This window comes from Notechis scutatus, chromosome 1 (genome assembly GCF_049901735.1).
Source record: "Notechis scutatus isolate UNSWTSFEM ecotype Mainland chromosome 1, rNotScu1.2, whole genome shotgun sequence".
NCBI classification, from domain to species: Eukaryota; Metazoa; Chordata; class Lepidosauria; order Squamata; family Elapidae; genus Notechis; species Notechis scutatus.
In genome coordinates, this window is record NC_142009.1 from 80,661,376 (window position 1) to 80,674,037 (window position 12,662).

At 35.0% G+C, this 12,662-nt stretch overlaps 1 protein-coding gene across 3 annotated transcripts in view; it reads left to right on the forward strand.

Annotated features, from left to right (window-relative positions):
• Positions 1 to 12,662, forward strand: part of PRKN (parkin RBR E3 ubiquitin protein ligase) — a 765,942-nt gene that overhangs the window by 377,129 nt on the left and 376,151 nt on the right. For all 3 annotated transcript variants that reach the window (XM_026675236.2, XM_026675237.2, XM_087969082.1), the window contains one exon: positions 12,263 to 12,346. In XM_026675236.2, coding sequence (XP_026531021.2) covers positions 12,263 to 12,346 — 84 coding nt within the window. The remainder of the gene's footprint in view (positions 1 to 12,262; positions 12,347 to 12,662) is intronic.

Consider the following 12,662-nt stretch of genomic DNA (forward strand, 5'->3'; position numbering starts at 1 on the left):
GGCAGAGTCAGCCTGCAATACTGAATTCTAACCACTGCACCATGAAAAGAAAAGAACTTGCATTGTTAAATGCAGAACCAAACAATAGGCAACGAAAGTGGGAGTTGTTGAAACCAAAAATAGAATTCTATCAAGTATTGATAAAGATGTAGCCATGATATCTGTTTTAATCTTGAAAAAGGAAGTCATAATTATATTTCATCAATTCTTGCTAATCCTTTGTGATAATTACTCCTAAATATCTAAGTATCTGGAAGGATACGAAATGTGGTAACTTCTTGAAGTTGACATAGTACATTTTACTACAAAGTGCTACAGTAAAAAAAAATGCATTTAATTCAAATTGCAATTTAGTTACATGTCTTATTAGGATGTTGAAGAACAAAAACCATCTCCAAGCTAATTTTTTTCTGATGTTCTGTTTCATAAAACATTGAATATTCTTATGCTTCCTAAAATTCAATGCTAGAACTTAAATACTAAAATATAACAAAATAAGGAGTGGGCATTTTAATTTGCTGACCCTCTTTATTTGTTTTTGTGTGTATATTTCTATCTCCTGTCTGTAAATGCAAATTACTGATTGTGCCAGTGAATATAACTGATTGATTAGAGAAGTATATATGTTGAAATTGAATTTCTGATAAGAATGTTATATTATTAAATATAAATAAAAATAAATCCAGAAATGCTTTAAATGTTAAGAAACAGAAATGCTAATTAGAGGACAATTTTGTTTCCAAGATCAGGAATTTTGCTGCTGTGAAAATATTTTTAAATATATAAATATGTCATATTCATATCTGACACTGTTCTATACTATCTAGTTATAAAATGCAATGATGCTAACTTGATTAAGTTAGTCATGTTCATTAATATAGTGACTCACTCTAGAATTTGCTGAAACTATTTAAGATTGATGGATATAAATAAATATTCTATAAATGAATTATGTATATCTTTTTACTTGATTGATGATTTTGTCAGTTATACCAGAAATAGCATTTCTATTATTTTTCTTTTTTTTTAGCTGCAGGCATTTATATAATTTTGAAGGGAGGTTTCTGAATGCATACAATTTGTGTTTCACATAAATGAAGTTTCAGATATTGTTTCCACTGGATATTTATAAATATATCACATAAATAGAATATATTTTATTAGAATAGAAAATAAAATTCATACGATTTAGTTCCATCACCTCTGAATTAGTTTGGTCTTGCTAGACATTTGCAGCAAAAGAAACAGTTTCTTACAGCATCTGGATCTTTCTCAAGATAAATATTTTCGTACATCTTTGTGCTCTGTCAAGTATCGTTGGCTCAGAAATGGCAATGTTACGGAAGGAAACATCCTTGTTCTTGAGTATAGAGAAGTACTATGTTCTTCTTTGTGAATTAGGATTATGGATATTTCATATATTTAATAATTTATTTGTAGCTTCATATATGGGATGAAGAAGACCCCGCCAGTGCTTTCAGTATTTGAAGATTATGGGCATATTAATCAATGGTACATTTCATCTCCTCTTTCATTCTTTCAATGGCCTTGGAGTTTTTTTGAAATGGAATGTAACATACATAATTCAGTCTTTGTTTTTACTGCCAAAGCTGTGAGGAAGCATCCAGCTACTTGGCACTAGCAAACTAGGCCATAATTTTTCCTCTATTTAGCAGTTGTGAATATTTCCTTTTGAAAGCTTTGTTGAGATCTGTCATATCCAAAGTATATATAACTAGCCATTTCTTTTTTCATCGGTGACCTGTTGTAAGTTTTACTGTATATCTTGTAAAGCCTTCAATCTTGGCAGCTTTGAATTTGCCATACAAGATATTTGACATCATTCTGTAGTGATAATTATCCAGAGAGAATCCTGCTAATTTAACTTTTTAGGAGTTTATGAGGCAGGAAATTCAGTTATATACAACTGGATTATATCCAGAAGTCAACAACTTGTATCCTATCACAACTTGTTCTCATACTTCAAGAGTTTCTTCACATTAAATCTTTCAGAGAGGTTCAGCCTGATACTATTTTGATTAGAAATCTTTTTTTATAGCTAGGCTAATGATATACATTTCCTTAAATTGTGGCTTTGTACCCAGCTAACAATTTGCTTTTTTTGCCAGTAATAGTTTGGGCTGATCGCTTACATTTTAAAAACAACTACTTTCTATAAATAGAATCAAATTCATGTCCTGGTACTTCATTTTCTTCTAGCTTCTCTTTATCAAGGTTAATTGTACATAATTCAATTGTTTGAGCTCTCTGCAACTCTATCAGTTTCCATATTACAACAGCTCTTTCTTCATAGTATCGTGGTATATTATACCTGCCATAACTATCTCTGTTTTTCTGTCTATCATCACAGTTGCATTTTTAGGCAACTGGTACATGATTGATAGAATGCAGGCTCAGAGTTAATTTTATTTAGATGTACGTCTCACTGTGTGCATATTCCATATATTTAAGGTACTTGATTACATAGTTTGTATTTTCATGAATCTTGTTTCTCCTGAAGTTTGAAAAATCTTTATGAAATTCAGTCTCCTCCCCAAATCCCCTTCTATTAGCAATTAATAAGCTAATAAATAAATCTATAAGTATGTAATAATTCTGTAATAGAATTACAGAATTACAATATCTGTCATAGAAGCAACAGATATTGCTGAATTTCTTCAACTCTGGTATTTCTTCAGCCATTTATTTATTCATTTGCATGCAGTATATATGTCATTCATATATGGTTTTTAACAAGCATAAGGATAAGATTGCAGTAATCATGTATTATAACAAACCTATTCACATCTATCACATATTGCAACAATTGCTTGACTAAAACAAATATAAAATTGGTACAGTTGCTGGCATTAATTATAGATATTATAAATGGAGTGGTCATGAAACAAAAAGAGTATTCGTTTTAAAGCCGCATTGAAATATTTAAACTGATTTTTTTTCTGGGTCAAAGCTTTAAGGAGCTTGAATTTTCTGGGTCCACCTAGAAGAAAACAACTTGTTTGGATTACTGTAGTCATAGAAAACAATAGAAGCTTGGAATATGCTCCTGTTTTGTTGTTTTCCATCAAGGATCATAGATTAGGAGGCTGGCATTCATGGAAACTCCTACCAGCCAGTCAACCTGCATTGAAAAATTGTAAGGAGGATATTTAAACATAATTTTTGCAAGCATTAAAAGAAACCCTTATATGAAACAATGACAGCACAGTTTAGAAATAGGCAAAAATGTTAATAATTCATATATGGGGAGTCTTGGTTTTGGGAAAAGGAGACTAACATAATATCCATTTAGGCAACAAGTTTGCCCTTATTACATATATATTACTCTTGACATTTTAATATTCTGGTTATAGATTCCTCAATAAAAAGATTCCTGCTGCATCAGGCCATACTCCAGGCTAGTTTTTTTTTTTCATACTCTTTATACATTTCCACAAAGAAAATCTCCAACCAGAACACAAAGGTAATGGTTTACACGAAATCAAAAACAGCATGGAATTACAGAGTTTCAAAAACAATCTCGCCTCCCTTGTTCCTCAGGACAAGAATCAAAATGAAACTATACTCAACTGATCATTTTTCAGTATTGAAGACATGCAGTGAAGAAAGCCTAACATTTTTTTTTATAACTTCGTTTCATTGTCAAATTGCTATTATTATTCTTAGAGCACTAAACTGGAATCTTCCTTCCTATAACTTTCATTATTCAATGTCCTGCCTTTGTGACAATAAAAAAGAGGCTTGATTATCTTCTGCAAAGGATATTATCAAATCTTTCCATCCAGTCATCTTTTCTGAAGGCTAGACATAATTAGTTCTATCCATATCTTCCTAGGACATAATTTCTAGTCTCCAAAATGTCCTTACTGCCCTTATTCAGGTTTTCTAACTAAAACAGAGTAAAATTGAATTATTGTAAAGGACCTTGGAATACTCACCTCAAATGATCTAAGTGCTAGAGCCCACTGCAACTACATAGCCAAAAAAGCATTAAGAGTTGTTAACCTAATCCTACGTAGCTTTTTCTCCGGTAATATCACACTACTAACCAGAGCATACAAAACATTTGCTAGACCAATACTCGAATACAGTTCATCAGTCTGGAACCCACATTACATATCTGATATTAGCACAATTGAGAAAGTCCAGAAATATTTCACAAGAAGAGTTCTCCACTCCTCTACTCGTTGTAGAATACCTTATGCCACCAGACTTAAAATTCTAGAACTAGAAAACCTTGAATTACGCCGTCTTCGGTCTGACTTAAGCATGGTATATAAAATCATACATTGCAATGTCCTACCTGTCAATGAATACTTCAGCTTCAACCATAACAACACAAGAGCACACAATAGATACAAACTCAAAGTTAACCGCACCAAACTTGATTGCAGGAAATACGACTTCAGCAATAGAGTGGTCAATGTCTGGAATACTCTACCTGACTCTGTAGTTTCTTCCCCAAACCCCAAAAACTTTAACCTTAGACTGTCTACTATTGACCTCACCCCTTTCCTAAGAGGTCTGTAGGGGGCGTGCATAAGCGCACCAACGTGCCTACCGTCCCTGTCCTATTGTTTCTCTTATTCTTCTTTTGTTTTTTGTTATATGTACCCATTTCATGTATTCCCTACTATGTATAAACTTATACTCATTATCTTGTAAACAATTGGCAAATCAAATAAATAAAATAAAAATAAATTTCATGTGATTTGAAAATTGTTTATTTTCATTTGAAACTTTCTACTCATTTTCTTGCCTGATATAAAATGGTGATCTAGATTTTTAATTTATTTAAAGCATTATTTATGTTATTTAAAGTACTATTTTAATTACTCCAGTCCAGAAAGACTCTTAGCAATTCACAATAAAGCATAAATGGTATAAAAGTAAACAATAAAAACAAACAAGCAATAATATGATCAACGATATCTGTTTGGGGCTTCTTTAGTCAGCCAGAGCAAAACATACATTGGAATGGTACTGGTTTCACTTCTTTTTAAAACTCAATAAGGCTAAAAGCACCTTAAATCTCCATGAAAGTATGTCATATAGCGGGGCCACCACCAAGGGGGCCAGTTATCTGGTCCATGTCCTATCAACATTTCAAATAAGAGAATTCTCAGCATTTCCCCTCCTCATAAGCCATCACTGGCTCCAACAGTCCTGGATAATTTGCATTCAGACTCTGCACTGTTTTGAATTTTTAATATGCCATATTATCTCACAAACCAAGGAACAATTTATAATGTTTATAGCCTTAAAAGTCTTTAAAATCATATTTAAAAGAGAAATAGATTCATTAGCCAGTAGGAAAGGAGAAAGCCCACAGTTGGAAAAAATAAAATTTGTTGGAAGCAAGAACCATAATGATAATTAATTACAATTTTATGGAAATCTTTACAATAAAACAGAACCTTTCAATTAAGAATTGTATGGGCTTAAAAGTAATATGCAAGTATGGAAACAGATCCAGATAGCAACCTTGGCTATGTAAGTATCACAGGATTTTAACCGTTATCTATACAAATGGATACTGCAGTCCTGATCCAAACTGTGCCTCTGCAAGTAGTGTTTTATTTAGAGAGAAAATTCCTATTTGTTTTAATGGGAGCTTTTTTTCTCCCAGAGCAGGCAAATGTATCATTTGATCTTTGAATTGGTTAATATAATGAATGGTTTAAATCCAACGTATGTCACTTACATTAGGCTACATGGAGTGACTGCAATTTGGAAGGAAGGAAGGAAGGAAGGAAGGAAGGAAGGAAGGAAGGAAGGAAAGATTGCTCTTTTTCATTATTCCCATTCTTAGCTGAAAACAGCAATGTAACTAGTCTAGATGGGAAAATGTGATAGCACCATGCTCCGTAGAAGTTGCAGAATAAAAAATTTAGCTCAGCTTTTGCTGCTGAAACTTTGAAGGATATTTGGAATATTGAATAAACACAGATTTACAGATTCAAAAATATCACCAATCAAAATGTAGAAAAAAATAACTATGCTGAGGAAAATCCAGATAGGTTTTTATTCTGTTGCTTGGTTTTAAGATATTCACTCAATTGTTCACTTTAAAAATATGTTTTGCATGAATGTTTGTTCCACACTTGGCTCATTTGCTGTTTCTTTTAACATTTTCTGTCTCATTCATAATATTGGTAGGCTCAAAGATGTATTTTACTGATTGTCAGTAGTGTTCATTAGGGGAGAATATAGCTCTTCTGTCTCCCAAAGCCATTCTCACATACCCTTTAAGTTCCTATATAATTCTATAATATCTTATATGTTTCATATAGGAGACTATTTACTTGGCTCAAATTGGGGCACTTGCCTATTAAGGGCAACAACTTGTTTCTGTTCAAACTCAGAAATAGAACTGATTTCACATGGGTGATCAGGTTTAATACTTTGTGGTGGAGGGAAAACACTAGGCTCTTCATAGGTAAGCCATGGCTCATTCAGGTAAGTGCCTGCAGGATCAGGACTGGCTAACCTGTTCTGCCAAAAGAGCAAGTGGGGAGTTCAGGGAAGGAGGTAGACAAAGGCAGCAGATACTAGAATATGAAGACAAAGAAAAGCTTGCAGAGAAAGAGCTTGAAATTACCCTCATCAAGGTCAGTATAAACAGACTTCCCTGTCTGTCTGTGCTACCTGGTTAGGACTCATTTGTCAGGCACTAAATAGAGTTGGTTCCACTATTGGAATTCCTTAGGTGAGGAAAGGAAGAGAACAGAGTCTTCTCAAGTAGGGAATTACCTGTTTGCTGAAGCTAGGATGACAACTGAGTCTGCTGGTGCAAAAGAGGATAATGTGCCTCAAACACTTGCTGCCTGTCCCATCTTTTCCCCTTGGTTAGAAAATGCTTTGAGAATTTATTTTTGAGTTGGATTGGATTGCTGACACTCCTGTGTCAGCACTCTTGTTTTCAACCCTTGAACTGGAATGCTTAAGGGTCTGGGAACAATAAATTCTTTGATGTTTTTTACATCTTTGGAGTCCAATGTTTTGTCTACTATTACTCATGAGTCAGTCCCTGCCTCTCAGTCTAAAGGATTGTCAAACACACAGGAGTGTCAAACACACAGCGTCACATTGTCATCAAGTGATGTATCCTTTTCCCCCTTCGTTAAACCAGGGGTGGGCATGGCCAGCGCATGACGCATCTGGTTGCGGCCATGAGTTTGACACCTCTGTTCTAAAGGGACTCTTGCCACATATTCCAATTGTTAATAACCCAATTGCCATTGTGGCCAGGAAGCTGGAATATCACATTTCAAAAACCTCTAAGAAGTTTACATAATTCTTACCAATAGCCATAGCTGTTAGGAGCTGTTCAATTATTAGTTGCTAGCTGCTTTAAAATTTTTCTTGCAATTTTAAAAGTTCTTTTTATACTGTTATATGCTGGTCTTTTATTGAAGTTTGGACTTGCACTGTAATTAAATTTTGATTATTTAATTGAAAGTTCACATTTATACCAAATGCATTGTGGAAGACATTATGAGTAATAATCATAAATCTCTGTCAATTAAATATGCATTGATGGACCTATGTAAAATACTTATATTGATCAAAATTTCACAGAAATCTGATGCCTCTTCAAACTCAATACAGGTGCAGCCAACAATGTCAATAACACCAATTTCAGTGTATTTAAACAGGTATTGTTTGGGGTTACATTCAATTTAGATTGCTTGTACCAGTTCAATTCCTTGTACCAGTTCAATTAGTAGTAATAACAGTTCGGTTTGGTGTTACCAATCTGCTTTTGTTTTCTTGGCTTTTTAAGATACAGTTTCATTATGAACTCCTAATACACCCCAACAGAAAGGCTAATAATATTACAGCAGTAGTGGTTTTATAATCTTGCAGGGTTATTCCCTCCCACCTTTTTTATTATGGTAAACTAGTGTTTATAATTTACTTTGCTGTAGCTTTCAGAAGTGTAATTGATTGGCTGATTACAGATCAATCGACTTTGCTCACAATAATGGAAATGTTTATCTTTCATATTACTGTATTTTGATGTTTATTCAGAACCGTTAAAATAAGGCACATGACATAAAATTTAAAAAGTAAAATACAAGATTAAAATATATACAATATATAAACAGATCTTGCCCAGAAACTAGCAACATTAATTGTGTTCTGTTGCACTGCTATGAGGTCCTCAAATGTACACTGATCAGCACACAAACGGCAGGTATACATATATGTATGTTACTCTATTTTGATATTCAACCTTAGTACATATAAGCACTTTAATCTTTGTTTTGATTTTGTGTGTTGATAGTATTCAAATGTGTGTGCATCTTTGTGCTTATTGTGTTTATATGGAACAGTGCAAGATTAATGGAGTTTATGTCTAAAATGACAAATGTATAAGTATAGGGCTTAATATAGCATTTCATTTTTTTAAAAAAATAGAGTAATTCTCAATATTTAATCTCCACACTGGTAGCAAGATGAGTTCAAAATTCAATAATTGTTAGTGTGGATAGATTAGAAGCATAAGTGAGTAGAGTAATAAATGGAGTTTTTAAACAGCTACAAGGTACTTGCAAAGACAGGGTCTATGGACAACATGATGATGATGAACAATAAAAAAGTAGGTAGTTTTTCAATGGGAAGAAATATTATATATATATATATATTCTTAAGTTTTTGTGGGTACTTACATGTATGTTATTCAGCTTTGTTCGGGTATTTTCCCACGTCATTATAGTTGTGCTTTTAAAGTTGTAGCAACGTTTCGGCAGAATCTCATCTGCCATCATCAGGCTTCTGTATTGTGTTCGTCTGTGAGTCAGACTTTTACAGTTGTTTCAGTTTTAAATTTGGGGCTAGCCTACTGCTGTGCCAGAATGGTTTTTTCTTCATCCTGGTTGGTTGGGAGTCTTGGTCTGTGTTTATTGGTCTTGGAGTTTGCTGTGTTCTGCTTGATTAGTATTTCTAATATCTTCTGTCTGTTTTGTGGCTTTTGTGTGTGTGTGTGTGTGTCTTGATTGGCTGGCAACATTGTGTTCCTGTATTGGAGGCTTTTAGTGCAGCTTGGCTCCGAGTGAATGGACGGCTATCATTTGTTAGGAAGCTAGGTTTCATCTGGGTGCCTGGTTGGGGTGTGTTTGAGCTGGAGGTATCAGGGGGGATCTGTTTGTGCCCAGGTGTTGCCTGGCTAGTGGTGTGGAGATTTTTTTGTTTGTGAGTCCAGGCTTCCAAATAATTGACAGTCTGGTGGAATCATCTCTTCTATTCATGCTTTCAGGTCTTTTTTCAATCTCTATGGCTTCTCTGATAATTCTGTGGCTGGGGTTTTCTATAGTGGCTAGGGTTTTGGTGCCATTGAAGTTGATGCTATGACCTGTGGCTTTCATGTGTTGGACTAGTGAGGAAGTGTGTTCCAGCTTTTTTACTGCATTTTTGTGTTTATCCAGGTGGATACTAATTCTTCTATTGGTCTGTCCAATGTATGTGGCAGGGCATGATGCACAGGGGACTTCATATATGCCTTGGTTTTCCAGGTCAATTTTATCTTTGGGGTTTCTAAGGATGGCTGCTATTTTTCTGTCTGTTTTGAAGGCAGTCTTGATGTGATGCCTGTGTAGTATCTTACTGATTTTGTCTGTAGTACCTCTTATGTAGGGCAGGACAGCTGTTCCATAGGTCTGTTCATCTTCTAGGTCTCCATTATGTCTCAGTGTGTTTTTGTGGATCAAGCTGGTGATTTTGTTTTTGTGGAAGCCGTTGGCTGTCAGTACTTTAGTCAGGGTGCATAGTTCAGTCTTTATGTGTGTCTTGTCTGCCAGGCATTTGGTTCTAGCAATTTGTGTTTTGGCCACGGAGTTTATCTGTGCTGGGTGGTGGTGGGATTGGGCATTGAGGTAGCGGTTGGTGTGTGTTTTCTTCTGGTATATGGTGTGTCCTAGTGTGCCATCTGTTTTTTTGTAGATTAGTACATATAGGAATGGTAGTTTTTTGTTTGTTTCCGTTTCCATGGTGAACTTGATTTTTGGGTGTGTGCTGTTTAGGTGTGTTAGGAAATTGTTTAGGTTTTCTTTTCCATGGGGCCAAATCACAAATGTGTCTTCGATGTATCTTAACCATAGTTTGGGTTTGTGGGTGGCATTAGCCAGGGCTCTGGATTCGAATTCTTCCATGAACAGGTTTGCAATGACGGGTGACAGTGGTGATCCTATAGGGGCTCCTTCAATTTGCTTGTATCTTTGTATCATTATATATATATATATATATATATATATATATATATATATATATATATATATATATATATATATATATATATATATTATATATATATATATTTGTTTTCTGAGGTTCTCGTATTTGTATGTGGATCTTTGGTTATTGGGTTTTCTCCCGCGTAAGATTGGAAGTATCTAACGCTTCGATGAAGTCTCATTCATCATCTTCAGGCTTCTGTCTTCAGCTCTGTGCTTCTCAGAGTGATGTGAGCTTACTGCTTCTTCCTTTTAACTGCTAGTGGGGTGTGACTTGATTGGTTGGGGCTTGGCTGTGTTCTGATTGGGTGGGGTGTGTTCTCATTGGTTGGGGTTTGGCTGTGTTCTGATTGGTTGGGGGTTGGCCATGTTCTGATTGGCTGGAGGTGTGTTCTGTTCAGGTGGGGGCTTGGTTGTGCTCAGGTTGGTCTTAGTTACTGGGGATTTGAGCTGGTGAGCTGTGATAGTACTTCCAATCTTACGCGGAGAAAACCGAATAACAAAGATCCATATATATATATATATATATATATATATATATATATATATATATATATATATATATATATATATATATATATATATATATATATATATGTATTCAGCTTTGTTGGTATTTTCCACGTCATTATAGTTGTGCTTTTTAAAGTTGTAGCAACGTTTCAGCAGAATCTCATCTGCCATCATCAGGCTTCTGTGTTGTGTTCGTCTGACGAACACAGATGAACACAACACAGAAGCCTGATGATGGCAGATGAGATTCTTCCGAAACGTTGCTACAACTTTAAAAGCACAACTATAATGACGTGGGAAAATACCCGAACAAAGCTGAATACCATACATGTAAGTACCCGCGAAAACTTAAGATATATATATTCGTATTCAGAATTGGGCATTTAGCATCTAAGGTCAAATCTAGGACTTGGATTGTGCTTGGAAAAGAATCAAAAGCCAGTTGTTATCTTTTACCACCGACTAAGTATATGATAATGACATGTGCTGCACCAATGAATATGATGTATAACCATAGGAGCTATCTTGACACGATCATGTTTTCATTTTACATTTCTGTTGTTTTGTTTATGTGTGTAATACATTTAATGTACACTTTGCGGTATGTTCTACATTCATTGTATTTGCAATTATCTAAGGTAAATGCTGTTGAAGAAATTCATGACAGATATATTTTCAGGAAATAAGATGTGAGACACAAGTGGGAAATCCATTGTATTATAGATGAGAATATAATTCATGAAATGCTCCAGCATTAGTTTTACAATATATCTGAGGTCCAAACTGCATACAAGAAAGCATATTTGGGAGAAGAGTCTATATTGTCAGCATTCTGAGTATCGCATCCAAAGAAATCAGAACCCCAAGGCAGGAATCTTCCTCAGAGAACATGTTTATTGGACACATCATATCAGCACAGCCAGTGGAAACCAACTCTAAAAGTTTCCCGTGGTTACCATGTAATTAAAAGAGCAAACGTTTCCATCCCCAGGTGTCAAAGGTCACATTGTCCAATTGAAGCAGGTGGCAGGTTCCCTCAACCACTTCTGCTCCTTTTTCTACTGCCACCTGTTGGGATGACCTTGGTTCCCACAGGAGAGCTCTTTTTTTGTCTACAAGACAGTCTAGCTATTTCCTCCTCATCCACACCCACCACCACAGTCTGTGGCAACTATGGAGCAGCACAAGGTGGTTTCAGCCAGGTTCTATTCAGAGTTGACATATATGTTATAGTACATAACAATGAAAAAAAAATTTTAATTGAAGAACAATAGAAAACCTTGAATTCACTGCTGATTGAATATACTTTCTGCTGATCAGACAGATACAAATCAGCCTGTTTATCCCTACTATACATTTTCTTTCTTTTTTTTACTTTGGTAAAGCATCTGGTTTGTCCTTTTATATTCTTTCTGCCTTTTCAGCACATTCTAAAAGAAACTATTTTCTTACCCTTGAGTTTTGATTTTATCTTCCATTTCTCTTTTTCAAAGGATCCATCTTGCTGGGAAGATGTTTTGATTCCAAACAGCATCAGTGGTATTTGTCATTACCAAAACTGCAGTGGAGAAATAGCGGTAAGAGACTATTAACTATTATTTTTTTCTTCCATTCAATCATGTCTGATTCTCAGATGTTGCCTGGACAAGTCCCTGCAGTTTTCTTGGCAAGGGTTTTCAGAAGTGATTTGCCATTGCCACTTTCCTGGGGCTGAAAAAAAATAATTGACCCAAGGTTATGCAGCAAACTTTGGTCCTAAGGCTAGAATTCAGTCTCCTATTTTCTAGCCTGATACCTGCATCAGACTGACTCTCATTAACCTCTAGTGGCCATCAAGAAGCACCAAGAATCAGGAGGACTCAATTGTTTATCTATTTTACCAGAATGGTTACT